Source organism: Symphodus melops (assembly GCF_947650265.1).
Source record: "Symphodus melops genome assembly, chromosome: 1".
NCBI classification, from domain to species: Eukaryota; Metazoa; Chordata; class Actinopteri; order Labriformes; family Labridae; genus Symphodus; species Symphodus melops.
In genome coordinates this window covers 41,012,058-41,037,999 of record NC_136691.1, presented here as the reverse complement: position 1 = coordinate 41,037,999, position 25,942 = coordinate 41,012,058, and the positions used below count along the sequence as shown (strand labels likewise).

The following is a 25,942-nucleotide window of genomic DNA, read 5'->3' as shown; positions in this document are numbered from 1 at the left end:
GACGTGCTTCCATTTGCATAAGGCCCTGGGCAAGGTTCTTTCCACCATTGATTGGCCTGTCCATGAGCGCCCCGTACCTTCTCACATTGATCACTTTGTTTTTTTCCCGGAGACAGTGCTACTCAGAGTTCAGCTGCAGCTCCGACGTATCAGACCTGCCGGAGGAAGGAGACAGGTCGACTGAGAGGGGAAGGGGAAAGAAGGAGGCGACCAGCTGAAACTCTAGAGCCAATATCTTTATTATTCTGCATTCTTTATCTTTTAGAATTTTGACTCTAACTTTGAAAAATTAATAACGAGTTTCACCCTGCCCTCTTTTTTTCTTCACTAGTTCAGCCTGTGTTTCCCTGAGCTAGCTGCCTGTAGGGGGAGGGTGAGTAGATAAACACAATAATCTCATATGAACAGTTTTTAGAGGAGTAAACACATGCACACATGCACATAATCAGATTTCCAGTGAGACCCACAGAACGCTAAGGACATACAGAAAGATATTACCATTTCAACTCAAACCTGAACTCCTACTTAAGAAAATAGAAAAGTACTCCTCCCCCTCTGTTCGTCTTGTCTTCCATTTCAACTCTGATCCTCTCCCTACACTCTCGCTTTCTTCAACTCCTCTTCCTTGTTTTCACTCTTTGACCAACACTGTCTGCCGACAGTATTCCCTTTCTCCATCTACTCACTTGGTCCTTAAGGAAGCCATAGAGAAACTCGAGATGTTCTTTATTTCAAATCTGTTTTTACAGGATTTTCTTTTTCTTTTTTTTCCTTGAGTAAAGTTCATGGCAGGCATACTCTGATTTTCTTTTTCATATATCAACCATAGTATTCTTTAATATGCATAATAACTGAAATTAAAGACGTAACACTAGCCCTGTTATCTTTTAAAATAATGAAGCTAATCCAGCTTCTTACTAATTAAAATAAATAAGAACAGAGGTTAATGTACCAATCGTTGTCATTTTAGCACCTGCAATACTTGTAGGTTTACGTGTTAGCGTTTTGATTCATGTACATCTGCCATTGTGTGTTTTTGTAGCGTGGCGTCAGTGGCGGCGCAAGGGCTCAGTCTCCCATGATGCACTTCTTCTCTTTGTTCTGCCTTGTGAGAGCAGTGTACGGCTTTGTCTGCCTCTCTCGTTGCTCTCGGCTCTTTGCCTCAGAGGCAAGGTCTCGCTCTCTTCCCTTCCCTCTGCTCCAGACCCCTCTGGCTCTTTCTTTTACTGTTTAATACCCATTGGGCACTGCTGTCCACTTGTTTCGCTCCTCTCTCTGTCGTTGGTTGTTTTTTACCGTCCTTCATATTTCGCGACGAAACACTCCTTCCCTTGCTCATTGTTCTTTTGCCCCTTGCCTCTGTTTTTTTTTTTTAAATGTCAAACGACTCCTTGACAACATTCATTTTTTAATTATTTCTCTGTCAGACTTCTACAGTAGTCTGAGCCACTCTGCTCCTCCTACACTCCGCTCTTTCCCGGCACTTTTCTGTAAACTTAGCTCTTTTAATTTTCTCCCTTTATTATTTGCCTCCGTGTATATGGTTTCTTTCACAAGATTTTTTGCTCTTCCACTTTTCATCAGATTCAGTTACTTTCCGTTTCCCTCCTCTCTTAACCTCAACTTCACATCGGCCTTGCTTCTTTAGTCTTTCTACTTAAATTCTTCACTTTAGACCGACCACACTTAGCCTCTTCTTTGAACATTATTTATTTATTTATTTTTTTCAAATTATCTGTCCATAACCATCAATTTGTCCCACTTCTACCTCCTTCTTGCAGTACCTGACATTATTGAAAACTTGTCTCTAAAGTGCCTTGATTTATTTACATGGAGCCTCTGAACTGTAAAATTTGGAACAATATTCAATACATCTTAATTAACTGAAAACTCTCCTTACCTGAAAAAAGACTTTCCTTTTTTTTCCTGATTGGCAGTCCCATTTTTTGTCCCCTGCTTTTTGGCTATTGCTGTTTTTCTTTTTTCCCACTCTTTCACCTGCTGTGTGTGAGTGTGTCAGCCGGTTACGACCCGGGTCACATTTCAGCTGAAGAGCCTAAGCACTTGATTTAAGGTTTAAATGTGCTGAAGATGACATGTTGACAGCTCAAATGAATCACTTGTCACATGTCATTTTTTCCCCCTCCCCCTTGATAATTCCTCTATAAGAATGCATACAATAAACAAGAGGAATCTTGAGGACATACGGGGTTGCACATTGTCGCACAGTTATTTCTCGAATTCAACCCATTCAATTCAATTTTCGTTTTCTGTTATTTCTTCTTTCTTTGCCCTGAACATTGTGAATGGTCTCATTTTGCAGCGAATGTAGGAGGAAGAATAAGTCTTAGGAAATGAAAGGAGGGAAAGTGTCACTTCTGAAAAGCTGTGAGGAACAGCGAGGCGGATCCTGGTGCAAATGTCAGTGAACTTAGTGACTCCAGGGTTGAAGTTTAAACCCTCTCTCCCTTCTCTAGTCTCTTCTCTCTTTTTTCTACATTCAAACTCTGCGTCTCCATCTTCGCCCGCCTCCTTCACCCTCTGCTCTCGTTGCTTTTAAAGTTCATTGAATTCGATGTCGGAATTCGGTGGGGTTTTTTTCTTCTTCTCCAAACCTCTCAGAATCAAGGTCACAGCATTATTTTAGTACATTAAAAAAATACATTTTTCAGTGTCAGTGCATCACCTGCAAAAGTATGGTGTGTTTTCTGCACATCTCCCAGTGTTTAAATTGAAAGCATACCAGGGCAACTGGTGGCCAAGAAAAGGAACAGGCAGCTCCTCTGTGTCTCTATTACTTCATATTTTCTGCACTTTAAGCATGAAAAACTGCATATTGGCTATTCAGCTGATCTATACTCAATTCTATAGCCTCCCATACTTATGGAAAGACGAGTTTGAATCCTTTATGGCCTTCTTTTTCCATGGGTGTGTTTTAGTTATGTACCTGCTGTAAAACATATTTAATTTTTTAAGCCTGGAAAGCTGACACTGAAAAGAGATGAACTGTTTTATGTGCCATTTTAGGGCTTTATGTGCTGTGAAATACGATGAGGGTTATGAAAGAGCAAAAAGGAAGAGAGAAAGGAGAGTGAGCGGGAGGCTCCTTGTTCGGAGCAGCCTTTGATGTCTTCGCTGCTTGGAGCTGAATGTGGAACTCACTGAAAGGTGGCTAGGCCTTGTTTCATGGTGGGAATACGAAGCTGGATACGTTGTTGAGGAAAAATGAGTAAATATACACCAATTGCACGCCCCACAATGTACTAACTTATGTGTGCGCATGTTCATTCTTCTGATAGCATGACTGTGCATTTTGGTCTAAATGGTTTGGTGTCTGTCCCAGTTTGCTATAGGTTCCTTTTCTCACCCGTCATGCCACTCATTAGTTTGTGGTTCATGTTTCGATCAGATACTAGGACACATTGGGTGGCTTAGTAATTCACATTGTGTGTCTGTGTGTCACTGTCTCATATATTCTGCTTTCTTATTAGATGGCTTCACACTCAGCGATTCCTCCGGACTTCTCTGACATAAGCTTTCATGCATGGCCTGCCCGCCTCTCTCCCTCTCCCTCACCCTTACCCTTAACCTCCCCCTCTCCTTCTCCTTCACACGCGCTCTCTCGTTCTCTCGGCCTCAAATATTTTAAAACAACTTAATTGTGTAAATGCATCTTTCAACTCACCAAATCCCCAAAACCAGCAGCTAGCGTGTGCTTTACACCCCCATCCTCTGACACTCACTCCTCAACTCCCATCGTTTCTTCGTCCTCTGCTACCTATACCCCTTCGATTCCACCCCCAGTCTCCTGTCCACCCTTCCCACCCACCCCCCCTCTCTTCTTACTCTCCCCCCCCTCCTGTTAGTCTTTCTGTTTGTGGCTTTGCTAGGTGTGATGGTAAGCTTATTTGGTCAGATTTCTCTTTGATGAAAACACTAGGGGGCACTGCCTGTCCTTTGTTACCCCATCTCTTTCCCTTAGTCGTCTGCCGTGCATGTGTATTTTTGTGTTTGTGCGAGTGTGTTGCTTCTGTGCGTCCGTGCATGTTTTTGTGTTTTGTTAAAAAGCGGTCCCTTGTCTCTAACGGATGAGACAGATCTGCATTCAGACAGACAGGAAGGCGGGCAGGCAGGCAGGCAGTAGGTCTCTGGTGGTCAGCGCTGTGAACTCGGCCCCCCCCCTCACATACACACACACACGCACATACACTCCCACCCCCTGTTTCTGTTTGCTGAACCCAGGGGTGTAGGTTAATGAAAAGGGCTCGGACCACCAAGAGGAGCGACAGTCATCTCCCAGACACCTCTGCTCACCTTCAGCCCTCTGAGACCCTCTCTCCATGACAGGCCCCCCCTCTCGCTGCTCTTTCCCCACGTCAGCCGTCCTTCCCCTGGGTCGCACTATGTCGTCTGGCTGCCCGGTGGCCGCCAAACGCAGCTCACTCGTGTGGTATGAAACAAAGGTAGTCAAACTCTCAAGAGAGAGTAAGGTTTTTCTCAAGTAGTTTTTTTTAATTTTTTTATTTTTTTATTGTGTGATGAAAAAGATTGCACTCTTAGTCATTTGGAGCATTCGGGTTTGGGTCGAGAAAGAGTCGGGGTCAAAATAGAAGGACGAAGCAGATCTTTGTTTCCCCCCTGCTTGTCGAGAGCTTCTTGCAAGGCTCCACTTCTGTACATACTATCGACACAAAGAATCCATACCATAAAATGAGTGACCACACTTCCTTCTCTACATAACTTCAGTCCACTCATGAATGTGATTGTTTTTGAAGGAAGCTCTGAATTATTGATTTGTTTGGGGGATTTTTTTCTCTTTTTGTGGTAAGCAGACAGCTGATGAGGGGTGTTTGATAGTGCTAATTGGCAGCTCCCATCCATGCAGTGTGTGGTTGGTGGTGGTGGTGGTGGTGGTGGGCTGGGGCTGGGCGAAGTGAAGCGCTGCTATTGTTTAGAGGTGTCAAACCCAACACAGAACAAAGAGGACGGGAGAAATGTGCTGCGCTCGCCTATCAGTGTGCCGAAAACAGCTGAAGTACACACACACACACACACACACACACACACACACATAGACACATACACTCATAGACACATACACTCATATGAATATATATTATATACGTGTAAGAATGCACATGCATACACCCATCCACACACACACACACAACAGAAGAGCATCTGGAGACATATACATGTGCACTCACTCAAACTGACACACAACAACTCATGATGCGCACACATGCACTTTTTTCTTAAAAAAAAAAACAGCCTGAATATGACAAGATAATCACCACATTCAAACTTACCTTCAGCTCCGGGTAAATGCCTCTCTCTGAGATAAACTAATAAATATACTGTTTTCTTTTCAAATGTTCTCCACTGAAGGCCCTTATTAGCATGCGCTGACAAAGACCTGACAGAGGTGTTATAGTTAAAAAGGTAATTTGACTACAAGTAGGAGTTTGGGTGGAGAAAAGGGTCAGCGTGCTCCCACCCCCTCCTCCCCCATCCGCATCTCTCTTTAATGGTTTATTCACGCTTTTTTTTTTTTTTTTTTGAAGACTTTTTGCATGATTGACTGACAAGGTCTTTTTCCGAAATAGCATCTTCGGTAATGAGAAATAATTGACTCCCTAATCAAAAAAAGGGTTCATGGAATCCACAAACCCAACTGTAATCTTCTGTGGCATTTCCAGCAGAATTGACAGTCCTCATAGCTTCAGGCTCTATACCACTTTGATTTAATTGCTTTTTTATAAGATTAATAATATACTTTATACTGGGTTGTGTGTGTATGTGTGTACTCCCTACATATGCGTGTGTGTTTGTGTGTTCTTCACTCTTCTCTCAGGCTTTGTTTTTAATCAATAATATCACTTAAAAAGCACTCAACTAGTGTACTTATTTTTGTAAGTTTAATATTAAATTCTTTAACGGGATTGCTGCTGTGGTCACATCATGTTCTTTCACGTATACTGCTGTGGTTGTTGAGCTGTGTATTTCAAAACACAACAATATCAAAAGTTTTGCAAAAGAATAACATAAGAATATCGAGAGCATATTTATTTGAAATGAAATTGTTTTTGTGTTAAAATTCTAATAAAGCATCGTAAATAAACCACATAATGAAAAACCTTTTAATCAATATTATAATGATTTAAATGAGAAATGACTATTATTAATTTCGGTGTAACTTTATCACTTTTATTGCATTTTCTCATCAACTAAAATACAACCAGCAGTTGAGGCATTTTATTTGAGTTTTTGTAACTTTTAACAATGTATGTCATTTGAATACGTATCTAAAGCTCGAGGGGAAAATGTTTCATTACTTGTGGGCTAAAGAAACATCCAGGTATAAAGCAGGTGCTTACTCTTTTTTTTCCTTTACCCCACCTGTTTAATCTGCTAATTAAATTACTTTGTATTAATTCTCATATGGCACATTACTATTATTTCTAATCTTTTGGTCTTATGTCTCAAACAATTTGAGCTTAAAATAATAATTTCAGTGAGTTTGCCTGAAGAGGTGCAAAGTTTTTAGATGATGGGGCAATTAACTTGTAGCATCCTCTCACCTGTCAAATTTATTTTTTTAAATTCTCCTTTATTTTCTTTTTTTTCTGACTCATTCCCTCTCTGGTTTTTAAATCATGGCTAGTGGCAGTAAGAAGTTAATTTCAGATTGTTATATATTTCCGTTAATTTCATTTGGCCTTCTGTAGTTTCCTCCCCTAACTCTTCTTCATTTGAGTACAGGGGAATCTCAAGGCTTGGTTTTTCTTTGCTTTTATTTCTCTTCTCTCTTTTTCCCTGTTGCCCCACGGCCATTGGATGAGCAAATATGAAGGAGTGTAGGACGATAACTAGAACTCTATCTTTTTTCATTAACACAGCCTTAAACCTCTCCTCCCCTTTCCCTTTCCCCCGCAACTTTGTTCTTCTTTTTCTGTTTGACCATGCACTAATTCACACTCAGAGATAGGTCGAGTGGCCCTGGAAGTTTAAGCAAAACACCTTGCCTGTGAACCTCACTCCTACAGCCCTGGGACACACACACACACCAAAAACGCTCACACACACGTACACCTGATTTGATAGTAATGTGCAGAGCAGCATGTGTCTACGTATTTGTTGATCTTTCCCTCATTTTCCTTTCTTCCTCCTCCCTTATTTACAGCTAAGGGGGGAAAAAAAACAATCCACTGGGGTAGCGGAGTAAAAAAAAGAAAGAAAGGGGAATTTTATAAGGACAACAAGAAAAGGAAAAAAGTCACGCCATTATATATCAGTACATCTACTTAAACCTCTTCACAACAAATTTAGAAGTGAGTAAAAATTCCACATCATAGCATTTTCTCACTGCACCCCGATTTAGAATAGTTGGCTGGGATGCCAACTGTGGGCTCAGTTAGTACAAGGAATCTGTGTTTATCAGCCCCTAAGGCTGTGTGTGAGAGTGTGTATGTGTTTGAGTCTCAGAAATGGACAGCAGCACCCGATGGATATTTAACACATTAGCTTTGGCAGAGCTGAGAGTGGTGTGAAAACACACTGATTTCCTAAGTGGCAATCATATCAGCCTCGCCGTCAGAGAGGCAGCAGAGAGCAAACATCTGTGTGTGTGCACCCTGATACATACATGCAACTGTTTGCACTTATTTGTAAGAATGATTTGAGTATAGTTTGCAATTTATTCTGTAAAGTTTGTTGTTTGTGCTTTTGCCTCATTATGATTAAATTCACCATGTTCGTCTTTTAAAAAGATTGGCCTTTTGAGATTAATATAATGTATTTAATTTGAGTCTCTGGTGGACTTGTTTCATTTGTATTATTTATTTATTTCTATCTGCTATATTCTTTATGATATATTTTAACTTCACTTTTATTCTTTGACAGTCCCTCTTTCTACATGATGTGTCTCCTTGTCTTAATCTCGTTTTTTTTTTTTTTTTCTCTTTCCCCTCTCGCAGCACCGGGTTACTGCATATTCCCGCTGCGTGTGTGTGTGTGTGTTTCTCTCCCCGTCCGCCTGTAGTAAGCTGTCTCCTCCCTCTCAGGTTCAGGGAGCCCTCGGTTTTCCTCGATGTCACTCTCACCCTGAGTTACGGCACAAAGGTCTCAGTCTCCTCCTCCAGCCACCCTTGTTAGGCCCTCTCGTTTACTCCCTGCCTCCGTCAATCCCACTCTCCCTCATGCGATCCATCCTCGTCTCAAGCCGAGAGTCACCCATCCGAAACTGTGTTAAAACAGGGCGATCCCCCAGTGTGCACTTAAAGGCTGTCCCTTTAACCTGCTCTGAAATACTTACGGCTATTATTGTAGCTTATAAATCATTAAGAAAGTTTAATTATTCGAAAATTTCATGGTGGAAATGTGCAAGCTGACACATGGGAAGGGGAATTTAATGGGCTAGCAAGTCCCAGCACCGTGAGGGAAAATATTGAGGTTAGGTTTCTATTTTACAGCATTGCCGGAGGGTTGGGAGACAGGGTAGGAAGACAAGAGAGAAGCACTTTAAGAGTGAGAGAGAGGAAGAGAACAAGCCAGTGGAGAACATGAGGCCTTTACACTTTACCCAACACGCACAAGTAACTTTCTCCTTTCACTCTGTAGACCAAAGCTTAATGTGGCCTGTTGATTTGGGAATGATGAAGACGTTGCCCACTGTATCTTGTGCTGGTTTTCTTAACTAAGCTTTGTTCTAATTAACGCGAGACTTTAATTAGTCACCACGCCGTAATTTCACTTCGTTAGGAATGCTGCCTAATTAGAAATAACCATTTGGAGAATTTCTGTAATTGCTGCTACTAAACAATATATGAACATCCCTTAACTAAACTTAAAAAACTTTGTCTAGTGTCCATTAATGGTGTCAATATCATTTCAATGTTAACATTAAGAGGCTATTGTTCATAAAGCTTGAGCAACGATTGGCAGTCTTTTCAGGCTGACAGAAATGTAAATTGATCAAACTGTTGGGAGTTGATATCATTAGCAATTGCCACTGTGCAGATGTTAATTAGAAATTAATTGAATTCTGTTTTTATAACTATGAAATGCTGCTATGCATTTGAGCAATTCTATATCAATAAAAAGATGTGTCGTTCAAGGCAAGAGCAGCAGAAATGGAAGTGTTTCAGGGACTCGTTATTTTCTGAATATATGAAAGAAAACGTTGAATTTCAAAATTACTTCTAATTTTGTGGGCAGTTTTTAAGAGACATTAAAGAAGCAGTACGCGTGATTTTAAATATAATTCGGATAACTAGCACCCAGACACACAAAAAACACACACTTAACCTTTTGAGACTAAATTTATTTTTTTAAGTTAACAGCATTTTTCTTTGCACCAGGCATCTATTGTTCATGTGGACTCCCTTGCCCACAAAACTGCTGGTCCCTCCTGCCTTCCCTCCCTTAATTCCTTCCTCCCTGCTCTCTCCCTCCTCCGTCCTCCCTTCCCCTTCTTCCTCTTGTTTTCCATGCGGGCACAAGCAGGGCACTGCGCCTGCAGCCGGCAGGTTTCCTGGCACGCCGCTCCTCATCCTCTGCCTTTTGTTTCCATAAGTGGACAACCATTCTCCACTTGTGCTGTGTCAGTAAATATTTATTGGCCTTCCTTTTCCTCACCACCCTTTACTCGTGTGTATTTGGCTGGCTGTGTATATTTGTATGTGTGCGTTCATGTCTGTGGTTTGCACGTTTTTACACAGATAACACTCCCTAACATGTACTGAAACACACATCACCCCCCACTGTCCGTTGCTGTCACTCTAACCATTCAGAATTGCCCCTCCATCACACGTGTGGCAAACAGCCGTGAGAGGAAATAGGAGAGGAAGTTATTGCAGTTTTCTCCTGCTCTTGTCTTTCCCTCTCTAACACCCTCACCATGAACAGAGTTCATGCACTACATACTCAGAGGGGAGAAAAAACCCTGCAACCAAATGCATGACTCACAACTCTGAGAGGCAAACACACAGACACACACACACTCACTCCCTAGGGCCCTGTGGCCTCGTGCTGGAGTGGGCTTCCTTCCTGCGGTTAATACAAAGGAAGCTGGGGACCGACAGGGGACCGAGGACTGCCGCTTCAAAGCCACAGGAAGCGCTGGTGTTGTCTCTTCCTGTAGAGGGTGTCAGAGCATGGGGGGGGGCCCAGTTGCCTGTGTTTTCACAGCCAGGGATCAACAGGGAAAAGCGTGTTCTGTATGTGTATGTGGATATGTCACAGACAGGTCAGGTAGAGTCAATGAACACGCTGCTACTTCCACTCCCACTCAACTATGACCTGAGATCGAAAGCCAACAACGCACAGTTCTGAACAGAGAGGAATAAGAGAGATAGCACATGGAACATCCTCCATGTGCTGACTGCTGAACCCCCAGTCTTTAAAAGCAAATCCAATAGAGGATCATTATCTTAACCACTGTTTGTCTGAAAGTCTATTGTCTTTATTGATTTATGATTGAAAGAAATCCCTGCCAGAGCATCAGTCAGCCTTTATGTTTGTTTTCCAGCCCTTGCCACTGTCTTTGCAGACTCTACACATGCTTGCAATGTGTACACGTCTGTGTGTGTGTGTTTGTGTTTGTGCTCCTATTCCAATGTTGGCGTGTTGGGATTTATGGGGGTGTATGTGTCAGTGTGTCAGCGCCATGTGTTTCCCAACCTTTCGGCGTACACCCGCATACATGTTTGTTTGTTTTTCCTGTGTTCGTCCTGGCTCCTCTGATGCTCTCCTCTTACTCTCTGGCAGCAACAGGACAGTTAATCAATCAAATATTTAAGCAGTGCTTCATTGCTCAGTGGGTAGTCCTAGATTATCTGTGGCTGTTGGCAGTGCATGGAGCAGCCACATTATAAGCCTCATCTCTGACTGGCATCGTCACGGGGCGCTCCTTGCTCTCTCTCCCTCTCCCTCTCTCTCTCTCTCCCTCTCTCTCTCCTCTCTCTCCTCTCTCCTCTCTCTTCCCTTGGCCTCTGCTCAGTCTTTGCCCACTCCCAGTAACACTCCACATTTTGTCATCTTTTTCACTCCTTTTCTGTCATTCTCTCGCTGTCCCTTGTTTTCCTTCTTCCTGTTTTGCTGCACTCTATTCTCACTCTCTCTCTTTGTATAATTGTGGCTTTTCACGTTGACTATCTGACAGTGAGCAATGCCCCTTAAAGAGCTCTCATCTTTCTGTCTTTGCCTGTTTCTCTCTTTTCTCCTGCTCTGCATTCTTTCTGGGGATAAGTCTGCCTGTCTCCCCACGGGGATCTCCATTGTGGATTACCATTCAGTTTTCGCCCAATTATCTAGTGGCTTTCGCTGCCTTTGACACATAATTATCAAAGGCCTAAATAATTGTCTTTATTATTGCCGGTGTTTAGATGTAGCGTGAGCAGAGCAGTCGCGAGCAAAGGAGCGTCACGGGGAGAGGAGAGAAATGAAGTATTTATCTCGAGCAGAGATTAGCTTAGCATGCTGTTAAATGATGTCTCGTCGCTTATTTCAACTCCTAGTCCAGATAAATAAACATGATTAATATTCCCCCCCCTTCCCTTCTTTGTATACACATAAACACACACACACACTGTCTGCCATACACACACCCATTACATATCACATTATACGACAGTTTTGAAATAAGATTATACTCGACAGAAAATACAGCAATTAGCTGTAGCTTTGTTGCAGGATGCAGCTTAAAACACTAAACACTGTACTTTGCCGAGGGCCATGTGGGAGGTCAGGTACAAGATGTATGTGTGTGTCACTGTATATGTGTGTGTGTGTGTGTGTGGCTCCGATGTGTGGGGGTCGGCTATTTGATAGAGCTTGTGAAAAGCTGGAATTAGTCGGATTGTGCCAACCAGGGTGTCAGAAATCTGTGATGTTTGTGGATCACTATAGCAACCAGGCCCTCTGCTGAGAAATCAAAAGGGAAATGGTTTGTGAGGAGGAGAAAGAGAAGGGGGAAAGAGGTTGAAGGATTGCATAGTTCATCCAGAGTTTGAATATATGGTGGGGGTGAGCTCAAGTTTGCGTCATCAGCTGTGACTCAGCTTCAGAGGAATGTAAACGTAATGTGTACTTGGAGTGAAAGAAAAGCCAACTCACAATAAGGGAGACTTTCTTAAAACACATGGTTGTTATAACACAGCAAAAAAAAGTAAAACAGAATTCTTTCAAATTGTGTTTTCATTGTACACTTGTTTTTTTGATGCAAAATAATTCTCATAATTAAACAGAATTATATGAATAAACCTGCAAAGATGCAGAAGAGGGATGGGGAGGATTTTCTTTTCATCAAGGTAGTGTAGTAAGTACAGTAAGGAGGCTCCCCTTCGAACTAAAAACTCTTGAAGTTAGATGAATTATTACCATTTAAAGTTGATCTTTTCCCTATTTTTTGAGTGTAGATGGTGAAGTAAACTTGCTTCAGAGACACTGCTCTGAAACTGACGTCAAGCTCTGATCTCCATGTAAACTGGGGAAAAAATAATACTTTTCACTTGGGGATCAGTAAAGTCTGTCCGTCTCTCCTCTGTCTTGCTCTTTGTCTATAGTCCTTCTTTATGTTCCAGGAATACTTTTATCGTCCATTCAACCCCCTCTGATAAACTTCTGCCTTTCTACTCCTCTGTCTTAAAATATGTCATACTCCAGCCCCCTCATGTATCCAACCAAAGTTCAATCCGCGTATCCAGTTGCTATGGCAGAGATGGAAAGGCCAGCAGAGAGGCGGCAAATGTCTCAACATCTGTGTGTTAGTTTTAGCGCAACAAGTATTTCCACATGTTTCTCTTTCTTTTTCCCGGTCTCATACAAGTCCTATCACAACAGCTGGCCCGCTTCCTTGTTAAAACTGCAGTCTGCGGTTACACACTGGATTAGCACATCTAACTTCCTAGATAAAGATGGCTAACGCTGACACACAATCATAGATGTGTACAACATGATGAGCCATGGGAGAACACAGCTTACGTCTCAGCCCTCTTGGGGACATGTGGCTTTATGGTTGTAGCTGGTTTGTAAGCTAACCTTGAATCTCCTCCACCTAACAGAAGACACAGACAGACTTAGATTTATCTTTCAACACCCAGCTCACCACAGTTATCATTGTGGCTTGTAAAACGTGGGACCCAGTGGTGTCAGAATCATTGCGGTTTAGGGCCAGACTGCATAGCCACTCTCCCCTGGAGTCCTTTTTTTGTCAACCTATTCCCCCAACTGTTACCACAGCAAACCACATCTGCTTGCATAGCTGCAATGAGAGCTGTGAGAGAAAATGATTGATATAGCCAGCGTTGAGAGATGAGATCTATGGTCTTTAATCTGCGGCTGAAGCATCGTCAGGAAAACAGACCTTGTTTGGTGGAAGTTCCTGATTTTTTTCTATCTCTTCATTTCAGAGAATGTCCAACACGGTGAAAGTTTCTTTTAATAGCAAATCAAAAAAAAACATTTGACATAAAGTTGGGAAGAGACTAAGAAGTTTAAATAGAATTTAGAACCTAAGACTATTTGCTCAGATAAAATGTGTTTTTAACACCAAATTGCCCAGTCTTAAGAATTTGCAGCTTTAAGATCTAAACACCTTATAATACCGATTAAAAAAAATAGAAGCAGAACTGAAGTTTCAGGCATCTCAAACCAGTGCCATCTACAACCCAACTTTACCTCATGTCTGTCAAGTATTTCATATTTAAAGTGGCATGCCAAAATAACTTTATAAGCAAAAAGATAGAACCTGTCTGTAATAACTGACAGGTTTGCAAACATTAAAACATGTTGGCTCATAGTTAATAGCCAACAGTTTTAAATGTATTATAGTTACAGTTTGAATATTGGTGAACCATCCCATACCCTTATGAAGTTCTTGCTCCATCTAAAATAGAAATGTTGGGCCCAAGTGGGACATACAATAAGACCAAGTGGAGACCTATTTATTCTCTCCAAAGTGGAAAAATCTAAAGTTTCTGCCCAGACTTTTATTTGACTGATTTGAAGCCATGCACTTAGATTTTTCCACGGGCAGTCGAACGCTGCCTCCTGCTTCCTGGCCTCTGCGAGCTGCTATACTCAGTAACTGGCCAGTTTGGCTAGAACCAGAAAACAGGACCTTGACTGACACTTTCAGTTTTTTAAAGGTTGACTTTGCTACTCCCACGTACCGAGTTCTGCCAGAGAAAACCTTTTCAACCAACCATAGAACAGGGTGGAGATCAGAGAGGAGTGTGTATATGACCGTGTGTTGGTATGTAAATGGGAGATTTTGTGTGAGCACACGTGCTGTTTTCATCTTTGATGTTTATTGTATAACAGTTACAGTTTTTCTTTTAACCTTTTTTTCTAACCTTCCCTCTTAGTCTTCTCTATCCTCCACTTCGGTGAAGATGCCCAATTTGAAGCCTTATCAGCTGTACGATGAGTCCTTAGGGTCTTAATAGGTTCCATTTATCTCTTTAGACTCACACTTTAATTTGCTTGGGCACAGGAGGATCTATTCAAATGCCCACCATCATTTTGATGTAGAGCCAGCCAGCCTGAGCTGGTGCTGGCTGTAGAGTAGATGACCGGTGTCACGTGTCTAAGAGGCCTAGTTTTAGTCTGATCTCGGACTTTGATTCATGATGTTGTAGAAACTGAGACCTGATCAAACCACAGCTTGTACTCAAGCCATAACCCTTTATTATTGTATTACAACTACGCCTTTAAAAGCCCATATTTCTTCAATACATACAAGCAAGCACCAGCCATTGTTTGCCATTACCGGTTAATTGCAGTTGATCAGGTAACAACCAATACTGTAAAAGTGAATTGTGGAACTGCTTGAATTCATCCTTTGTTCACACGTCTTTTTTCAAGCCTACTGAATATAATACCGTAAGTGATTGTCAACCTATTGTTGCAAGTCCTGTTCTTCTTTCTCTCTGTTTAATCTGAAAGCAAGGTAGAGTGAAAAAGCTCGCTCCCAAGGCCTGGCTTCAGTACTCCTTGGGGTGGGACAAGCAGTGTGGGCAGTCTATTGTAGTGCAGTAACAAGTTCTTTGTGTGACATTTTCCTTGGCGTTGACATTCAGAGGGGAATAGGAAGACGAGTCCATGGACACTACATCCTCTGTGTCAAGTGAAGGGAAAGGGTATTAAGAATGGGGGCCGACGTATCTGAACGTGCACAGGGAAGGGCATTTGCTCAGAACGTGACAAGGACACGCTATGGTGGAGGAGCTCTTTCATATTTCACTTTTTACATTATGCTGTACTCCAGGTCAAATCTATGTCCGCTGTTTGCAAATCTGTCCACTGGGCTACTGCTATCACTGTCAGGGGAACATGCTGATAGTGTGTTTGACAGGGAATTGCATCTTTAGTAGGGTACTAGACACAATGCAAGTTAAAACTACATTTAACATTACAATGCTTTTCATTTCTTAAGATTAATTCGTCATGTCTCCTTGCAATACGAAGTCTTCTGAAATGAGCAGTTTCACAAAGGTGAGTGTTTCCCTGGAGCCTTGGTAACTAACATTTGATGTGTTTTCTTTGGCAGATGAATCAGAGGGAAATGCAGGTGAAGAACAGAGTGTGCGCTGTGGCTCTGACTGACTCGGCTCACAACATCTGGCTACAGGAGACCAGCAAAGGGACACAAGACTGGATGCAGCAGGTGAGATAACCTAATAAAAAATGAATTAAACTGTATTCACTTTATTAATCCAGACATAAAGGACAACTGTTCACTCTGCAATTGTAAGACATGCTGCACACAGAGGACCCGAAAGCACAAACAGAACTCAAAGATGTATAATAACCGAGAGATGTCAGATATGGAGGCAAACAAAGGCGGGCAAACTGTACAAGCATCCCTTCCATTTCATCTTAACATGTAAATTCCCCAGCTATGAGCGGAGGTATCTCAGCTTTCGCCTTACTCTAATTTATACCTTCAGAACCCTGTTGACCTACACAGGTACCGTGGACTAGCAGCTCGACTTAACACTCACAGAGAACCATTGTTGGCGTGTTTGCCCTCGGTGTTTTTTTAAACAAGCCCAGACGGCTCTTCCTGGGTGCATGTCAAGGAATAACTAAGACAGTTAGACCTCCATGGTATGCATGTGTGCATGCATGCTTGTGTTTGTGTGTGCTTGTGGGTGAGCATGTGAGATAGAACGCTCGTGCACATGTGCATTTGTGTTAGCTTCATTTTAGCACTTGCCCTTTCTGGTGTGACCTCTGAGCCATACGCAGCACCTGGGCTCACTCAGTATGCACATACAGATGAGGACCATCCAAGACCTGAGCCAGAGATGCAAATGTCATACACACATACTCTCTCTCTCTCACACACACACACACACACACACACACACACACACACACACACACACACACACACACACCATACCTTTATTTATATTACATCCTCTTTTATATCCCCTGCCTTTTGTTTTGCTATTTCTGTCATCTCCCATTTCGCCTGTGTGTTTGGTTTGTGTGCTGAAATGTGTTGACGTTAAGTATGTATGTAAGTTTGTGTTGTGGGGATTCAAGGTTGCGCTGGCCCCCTTCTCCTTGTCTGGCATTTCCTATTTTTGATTCATCTAAGGGACACATCATAATTGGAATGCTAAGTGATTTTCTATTTGTGATGATTACCCAGAACAATAAATCTGAAATAACCTTCTTTGTCCGGTTGGAGGAAAGGGACAGGCAAGGATACACTCTCTCTCGTACTCATTAACCCAGGGTCCCTTTTTGGCTGAATTAGGAGAAGAGCTTGTGTAGTTTTAATAGAATTTATCTAGAGGACAGCAGTTGCTCACCTTTGCTTTTCCCTTCCCGCTATGCAAAAAATAAAGTGTATCTCACAAAATGTGTTCATCAAGATAAATGTTTGAAATACTATAGATTTCTTTATTTTTTCAAACCTCATCCCTTATTTAGAGATACCAACCTAGAATCTCTCTGAGTACAGTATTTTACTACAGTATTCATAACATGTTGCAAGTTTATACTTTATTGATCTGTCTCAGGGATATCTGACATCTTCATATACAGTACACCATTGCAACCGTTCCATTAATTCTAATTTTACAGCAACAAAAGCCTTCATCTTTTGAAATAGGAAAAATGTTTGACGTAGTTATTGGAATATCAAACAGTGTTGATGCCTTACATTCTTGCTAACTCGGTATCCAAGACAACACAAAAGTGTCTTGGCTTTGTCCCTTTTTTTAGTCTGCCTTTGTGGTTGCAGAGATACTGTATACTGTTGGTCTGTGTGAAGGATTGTGTTATCCATTTGGGTGTGGGTAAATGAAGCCTTATACTCAACCAGCTCATATTCAAATTCAGTATTTCATCAACACACATCACCCGGGGATGGCAGTGCGAGTTAACAAGCCCCGGGTCAGAATGAGGATTGAGGTAAATCCAAAATCTAATTTGTCCCAGCCATTTACATTAAAAACCAATGCTGTCTATGTCTTTGTTTTCCCACCAAAAGGTCAGAGTCCCTTTGTGTTCCTCCCAATATGCTAATCCCATGACTCTGAGCTGATCTGGGGGTCTGTACTGTTGGCTCAGTTTCCCGACGTTTGGCTTTGAGCGATCACACAGCAGCAGCGTATAATTCTCCTTTACAAAGGACTTCCACATCAACAGTCCATACAAAGCTGGGTCTTGCAAAAACATAAACAACACTTGCAATGAACATAAAGGTATGGTTTTACACAACAACAAGGTACTGCACATCACAGGGGGGAGCGAGCTGTGAACCTGAATAATGTCCTGGGTGGTTCATAGATATGGGTGACGTACGAGCATGTCTGTGCAATGCTGGCACACCCCCAGCCGTGCACTGCTCTTTTCTCCTCGGACAGAGTTAATTCCCTCCCTCCAGGGTTCGAGGGGGTCACAGGATAGTGGGATGGAGCGATGAGAAGAGGAGAGTAAAAGAGAGGAGATGGGATTTAGAGATCAGCTCCTGCTGGGCCAGGTTATATGGAGCAAATGGGTCAGATGAGGGGCATCTGACGTCACTGCCAGGGGACAAATCACTGACAAAATGGAGGCATTAAGAAGAAGCAGAGATAGAACATTTCCATTCATTGACTGGGACAGAGGGAGAAATAAGCAAAGAAGTAAAGTATGGGAAATGTTCAATTATTTAAATCCGGTAGACTGGTGCAGAAACGGCGCAGGGTAGAGCAGTGGAAAAGCAAAACAAAAAGACAGGTAGGATATGAATGGAGTGAATATAGAGGGAGAAGAGGAGAAGAAGAGATGTAGGTGGAGAAAGATGAGTTGTATAGTGAGGAGAAGTGAGTGAGGGAGAGAAATGCGAATGATGGTGTACAGCTGGCAGCCTGTCACAGTCTCCAAGGTGTCTCCTGTCACTGTGCTGGCCTGCTGTCACACTCTAGTGGCCTGCCCAGAGCACACACACACACACACACACACACACACACACACACACACACACACACATAACTACACACACACATACACTCATAAAGAGTACACTGTGGTCATGAATAAACCATCCTAATCCATAGAGATTATACAGCCACTGGAGGAGGTGGGAGAGAGACAGACACACACACACACACAGAGAGTGAGCAGAAAGTGATACTCAGGACTACTTTCTGAGAAGTTAGGCTGCAGGCTGTCATGTATGTTATGGTTTAGGAGACTTTGTACACTGAGCGTAGAGTTGCTGTCATTGGGCTCAGTCAATGGGGCTCTGAGAAAGAGGTGGCAGAAAAGGGGTTTTACAATTAAATGGAGCCAATTGTGTATGATTTACTGATTTACATATATATTATATCATATATATGTTGATTTCCCATTACAATCAAAATTGAATATTTAAAGGTATTTTATTATTCCATCAACTTCTTTAGCAAGTTGTTTAATGCTCAGGTTAATTATTGTGATATTAAAATGTTCTCAGTTATGGTAAAAATTGAATTTATTGTGTTTTTCCACTATTAACTTCTGTTTATTTTTATCTTTTTTTTTTTGGAGGGGGAGTTATATTTCCTTTCTAAAGGCAGTGTGTATTCCTGTTGCACTCACTGTCTAGTTGATGTGGACACCAATGAGAGACCTATTTGGTCCCCATGAAGGCTCCATTAGATCACCCTGCCATCAGCTGAGTGCAGAGTTTTTGGTCCATTACCCTCTGAGTATGTGTGCATGTGTGTTTGTTGTGTTTGTGAAAGGAGCAGGCTGCCGTCCACTTTGACTTGCAGAAAGAAGCAGGTGCTGGATGACACACATGCAGACACATGCCTGAAACACATGCCACAAAGAGGGCTTAAAAGCATCGGCGCGGAGGGAAAGAGCTGACACCTGCTTGTCATTACACCCTCAGACCAAACTATTAGCTCAATGGTTAGCTTTAGCATTCAACAACAGCCGTTGCTTGCTCTCACAACTTGCAAAACTTTGAGATATTACTATGTTCCTGCGTGATGTTGAAGATGGGATGTACTTTAAGTGTAACAAAAAACACGCTGTGCATAAATGTGTCTGGTTGTGTGAGCGCATGGTAACAAGTGTGTGTGTGTATCCAGCCTTAATCCAAACACATACAGAGATAGACATGCACAGAGCAGCAGAGGTGGGGGGAGAGTCAAATCTGTTTACATGTTTGTTTTTCCGTCTGCCTTTAGTTCAGTGGTGCCATTGATCGGCAGACGAGCTGCTTGAAGTGATGATGCTATGCGTCAGAGGCAGCAGATCTGATGTGCCATCCTTTTGTCACATCGCTCTCCTCTAATCCCAGCCAGCAGGCCTCGCCTTTATGTGACTGCTGTTATGCCTGCGGTCTCCCACAGCACTGGGGCTGTGTGCTCTATATGTGTGTGTGTGTGTGTGTGTGTGTGTTTGCGTGCATTTATGCAAGAGTTTGTGTGCACATGTTGCCTTGACAAATCTATTCAAACCCCGGCCTCCCTGCCTCCATTGGTGGTGCTGGTGGAGGTAAGGGGGAGGGAGAAGGGCCTTTTGAAAGACTCCCCTCCTTCCCCTTCCATCCCCTTCCACCCAGCCGACTCTAACCCACTGCTCCACAGCCCAGCTGACATCTTCCTTGAGACAGACTGAATGAATTAAAGGCGATACAATGAGACACTTGATGTAGCAGTCAAGGAGCCCCACTGCTCCTGTGCCTCTCCGCACCGTTCTGCCCTCCAGCCTAGGCTCAGAGGAGAGCACATATAGGGCAAAGCAGTCGATCTAAAAATACACAATATGCCAGTGTTTACCAGAATGACTTGTCCTTATCCCCCAACACTAAAGCCCCAATCCTGCTCCTCCCCTCCAGTCACTCATCTCTCCACCGATTTGTCCATGACCTCTTTGGTACCTCTTAAACTATAATACTTTTCAACTGCACGCTCTTTTGATTAACCGGACTGAAGAAATGCAGTACAGTGAAGGCTATTGCTACTATTTTGGTGTATTTCTATAATTTTGTAAAAGCTTAAAGTATTACTAAGGATAGACCAATATGTGGCACAAGCAGACTTTTTTTTTTTCCCTACATAGCTGTTTTAATTTAAGTTGGCTATACGGTGACAGCAAGAGGCTTTTCAATTCAGCCTCTTACATATTGATTGATTGATTGATTGATTCAGCATCAGTTGACATTTAACTTGCATCACAGCAGCTCAATTTACAACATACAGATTAAAGAAAAGATTCAAAGAAACATACATTTGACACGTTTAAAAACCAAGCAATTATTCAGAAGCCTTCAACGTTCCTTTGATCTGGGATGAAGTTCGATATTAAATTACAGAAGTTTTTTGGTTTACAAAAGAGTGCTTCAGTCTGACCGTGTGAAAGTGTGCAACCATCATAAGATCATGAGAATCCAAGTAGCACAAGAACCTAACAAGGCTGTCAGCCAGCCTGAACATACTTTTTCTCCATAAGCTGGTAGAGTCTCATAGAGTCTCTGGCATAGTTTACAATCTTTGACCAGATCTTTTTAACCAGTGCAGAAAATTCTTAGTTAAAGTAACGGACAAAAACATATGTTGTGTTGCAGCACTATAGGACAATCAATATCACGGAAGTAAAATAAAATACAAAGATAGTGTGTGTCCACTTACCCCATCTGTTTGTCTTTCTGTGTACTGAGCAATTCAGAATACATCAGTGTATCATGGTGTTGGTTGTTTGGATTGTGACTTGTCAAACTGGAATGTTGCCCTATTTTTTTGCACTTTTGTATAGTGTGTGTGTGTGTGTGTGTGTGTGTGTGTGTGTGTGTGTGTGTGTGTGTGTGTGTGTGTGTGTGTGTGTGTGTGTGTGTGTGTGTGTGTGTGTGTGTGTGTGTGTGTGTGTGTGTGTGTCTGACTGACCCAGCCCCTCCTGTTTTCAGGGCCTTGGGAGTCAGGGTGGCTATGGGTAAAAATGTGAACGCACATGTGCATTTGTATTTTTGTGTCTGAAGGGTTCACAACGCTGCACATCTTCATGGGAGTCCCCCGCAATGCAATCACTGACCCACACACACAAGCACAAGCATGCACAACACTGTAATGACTGTCAGGGGCCCAGGGTGAAAGTAAACAAGGGCAGATAAGCGGTGATTCAGAAGGACGCCAGCTGCACATTCTAATCTCTTTACATTTTCTCTTTCTTCTATTGAACTTTTATCTTATCTGGGGGAACGTCTTCTCCTAGATTTCCCTGTGAACCTCCCTGTGTTCCTCTCTCCCTTTTCCCTTGTTTTTGTATGAACCCATACTGCTCCACATTGCATGGTCAAAAGAAAAGAATACACTTTGATATGATGTCATTTGTAAACCAAGAGAATGCAATTCAAATCTCGGGTAAGTGCACTATTTTGAGATATGAAAGAGATTTAGTTCTTCGAAAGTAAACCAGTAATTTTGTAAATGAACACTTGTGTTTGAAAGAACCCAGCAGGTACAAAGAGAGAGTGCCACACGGACAGGGAGATAAAGACAGCACACACACAAAAAAAACCAGATGAAGAGGTCTCCTCTTCTTTCTGACAGTAGAGTTGTCAACCGCAGGGGGTTTGAGAGGACTCGGGGTGTTTGCAGGGGGTTATGGGTCAGCAAGCTGGGCAGACACCCTCCCCCAGAGCGCCCACTGATCCTGCATGGTAGAAGGCCTCAGACTCCACCACAAACAAACGCCAAGCTGTCTGAGCAACATGTCACACAGCTTTTAATTGCGTGTTCTCTCTCTCTCTCTCTCTCTCTCTCTCTCTCTCTCTCTCTCTCTCTCTCTCTCTCTCTCTCTCTCTCTCTCTCTCTCTCTCTCTCTCTCTCTCTCTCTCTCTCTCTCTCTCTCTCCCTCTCCCTCTCTCCCCCTCCCCCCCAGCCTCGCTCATCCTCGCAGACTTCTTTCCTGCTTACTGACCTTCTCTCCCCCTGTCTTCCACACCTGTCCCCATTTTATTCTTCTCAAATACCGTAAATTCCGGACTATAAGCCGCTACTTTTTTCTCACACTTCGAGCACTGCGGCTTCTACTCCGGTGCGGCTAATGCATGGATTTTTTATGGGGGACAATGAGCTTCTGCCGCAAAAACATTTGACTTCGTCACGTCGGATCTTAATATCAGTCATTTTGCGCTTCATGCACGCACCCTCATCATGGAAAACACACGGAGAAATACATATGATGTAGCTTTCAAGTTAAAGGCGATCGACCTGGCTGTCAAAGAAGCTAACAGAGCTTAAGATGACACTGACAGCGACAACAGAGACTGAGGAAGTGAGTAATGAAGTCATTCTGAGGCAGTGAATGGATGGACTTTTTCTTGTGAAATATATTACGGTCATCTTTTTCATCAGCCGTGTTACAGACACCGTCGGCTAGGCTTCGTATTGTAACGGTTCATGTTGTAAAGTCAGTAGTTGATAATGTGTTCATAATTCCGATTATGTGGAGAGTCAGTGAATGCACCAGCGAGAACGTGTTGAGTGGCTGTATGAGAGAACGCTGGGGGAGAGAGTTGGATTGTTACGGCAAGTTATGTGTTGCTCTCTGCTGTAAACGGCGTGGTCACGGCCGACAGTGATCGGGTTATTAAGTTATTATTTGAACGCTCTCGTCGTCCTTTAACGTCCGTACGGACGCTACAGTATTTGCGGATGTTACCGGTAGCCTACGTCTGTGTAAATAGCTCTTGTTATAGCGTGGACACCTGCGGCTTATAATCAAGTGCGGCTTATATATGTACAAATACATTTATTTACTTATTTTTAGCCGGTGCGGCTTATATCCAGGTGCGCTCAATAGTACGGAATTTACGGTACCTTTTTATTCTTACTTCCTTCTCCCTTCTGCATACTTCTCTCTTTATGATAAATTAAACATCAAGATAGTAAAATACACTTATAAATTAGAATTAAAATCCCTGCCTTTTTTCAGTCTGTGAATGTGTATTCCTCTGTGTTTGTGAAAGCAATCTTCAATCATTTATCACTCTGCTAAAAAGATACAATCCTACGTGTGTTTTGTTTGTCTGTATTTATTCTTCAGTCCATGAGCACATTGTCCTTTGCGTGTTGGAAAGTAATATTGAAGGATACTGTTTGCCATGTTTTCATTTCCCTCAGAGAAATCGCCAACGTGCCACAAGTAGTCCATATAGAAGTCATTTAAAATGTCTTTAATGAAAGAATGAAATCTGTTTTTAATTGAGTGTTTTATTTCTACCCTCTTTTTCTCTCTTCCCACAGCACTGTTGTAACTGGGTATCAAGTCCCGAGCCTCTGGACACACCGCTGGATCCCATGCTGCCTGACTGCCCTCGAGTCTCTGCAGGTAGAAACCAAACTGTGAACGAGGGCAATCCTGCACTTTCAATAATGCTACAAAATATCTATTTACAGCATATCAGTAGATGATTGTTCAAGGGATTTTACATTTAAAAGAACACAAAAAGCAAGTACTAACACACTTAACATGAGGTGGTATGTACATATTATCAAGCATTAGTTTTAGAGAAGCAGGCAATTCCATAAGGCCACATTTGTGATGTCCTAATAATTAAAATAGAAGGACTATAAGTGTTTGCAGTATACTGCACTATCAATTTAATTTAATGTTCATGAACCAACGCTTAGGGCTCCTTAGATTTAGTCAAAACATTTGAGTTAATTCTCTTTGGGGCAAATCGAGCTTAAAGAGTTTATTAGGCATTATACCCTCCCAGTAACAGCGAAGACAGTGCAATATATCAAAAGGAGACTGTCACAAATGAAGCCTGTTCTGGTTCCCTTGAGTTGTTCCTTAAATTACGGTGCTCAATAGATACACGTTTTCTTTCTCTGTAGTAGTGCACACGTGGTTCAGGGTTCACTTTAGTGCAGTGTGCTATGTTTGACCATGTTTTTGTATGCACATGCTTGTTGGTCATGGGTAGACATGAGTGCTTTGTAAAACTGACTGTGGCTCAGTCTCTGAGCAACTAAGAAGATACTGAAGAAGCAGTCGTTTAACTTGAAACACACACAGCAACAGAGGCTGTCTCACGCACGCTTTTTTGATTTTGTTTCTATTTTTGTCTTCTTTGTGGCGCCCTTCTCTCTTTTTCATTATCGACTCACTCTCCTTTATTTATTAATCCTCTCGTGTGGCGTTTGGCTTTCTGTCTCTGCGCCCTCTCCGTGGTCTTGCTGGCCTTGATGATGTCACAGCCATCATTAGAATGTGTCCTTAATGTAGGATTAGGGATGAAAGCTGTAATCCTCGACATGACCGTTGATAAGAGATGATGATTGCAGTGTTGTTTGAAGAGTGACACACATTCAAGAATGCATGCACAGGCATGAGCAGGGACAAGAGGAAATTCAAATATTAACAAATAATATCTATCAGTCATAATGATTTTATTCATCTGTTTTTACCTGATGTGTTGAAGCATCGACTGATCCACGTGAACACATACAAAGCACCCTAACTCGCGCACGCACACACACACATCTTCATCTCATCACTCATATCCATCATCACTCTGGAGGTCTTTCATTCTCTTCAAAGCCCTGCAGTGACATCACGGTGAATGTATAGGTCATCTTACACATGCTGCATATGTCAGTGAATACATCTCTAACACTGCTATCTCATCTCTGCTACTAAAACACCATGTTCCACACCAAGCTGTGTGGGCGGGTGGCCTTAACATCTACCAGTGAATCAGCTCCTTGAAATGTCATCCAGCCTTCAATACAAAACCCAATACTGTATTTCATGTTCAAATGTCACTTTTTAAGCCTTGATGTTTTATGTCTCGTCTAAGGGACTGCTGTCTGTCAAAAGATGGCAACCTTTGAGCCAAGATATTGAGGTCGACTTTTTAAAATCTGTTGGCATGCCTGACATTGTCCTAACAGAGACCTGTTTGACACAGCGTCCATCTGTATCTATGCACTATTGACTTGTGCTCTATTGACTTGTGCAACTTTAAACCAAGCTGAATAGATCTGAGTCCCTGGCCTGTTAACAGAGCTGCCAATTCAGCTTGTCTCTGGTCTTTTGGTGGCAGCTTCTGATGTCAAAGGTTGTCTCTTTCGTCTTTGTGTCCTTGGCAGCCTGGCAGGTTCACAGGCAGCGGCCATTGTGGTGAGAGTCACAGCAGAGCAGCAAAGGGGACAAGGTTGAGAGAAGGCTGTCAGGGCATCATGGCCTGGCACTTCAATCAAGACACGTATAAACGCACACAGCTACCAACAGTCAACTGTTCTGCTGCCATGACTGCTGCCATGACTGCTGTTGTCTGCGTTGCTATGTGAAGAATATGTGCTTGGGTGTAGGTGGGGTAATCAGGATTGGCCGCAGAGTGTCTCAACAAAGCAGAACAGAGCAGTTAACCCTTGCCAATTCTCAACCCCCCACCCTCCTGATGATATGATTGCCCCCCCCAGGTGCCAAAAGTAAT

The 25,942-nt window shown here is 42.5% G+C and overlaps 1 protein-coding gene across 3 annotated transcripts in view; it reads left to right on the top strand.

Annotated features, from left to right (window-relative positions):
- The window catches only part of arb2a (ARB2 cotranscriptional regulator A), a 142,636-nt gene that overhangs the window by 74,775 nt on the left and 41,919 nt on the right, over positions 1-25,942 (top strand). For all 3 annotated transcript variants that reach the window (XM_079347473.1, XM_079347472.1, XM_079347474.1), the window contains exons 9-10: positions 15,551-15,667; positions 23,742-23,826. In XM_079347473.1, coding sequence (XP_079203599.1) covers positions 15,551-15,667; positions 23,742-23,826 — 202 coding nt within the window. The remainder of the gene's footprint in view (positions 1-15,550; positions 15,668-23,741; positions 23,827-25,942) is intronic.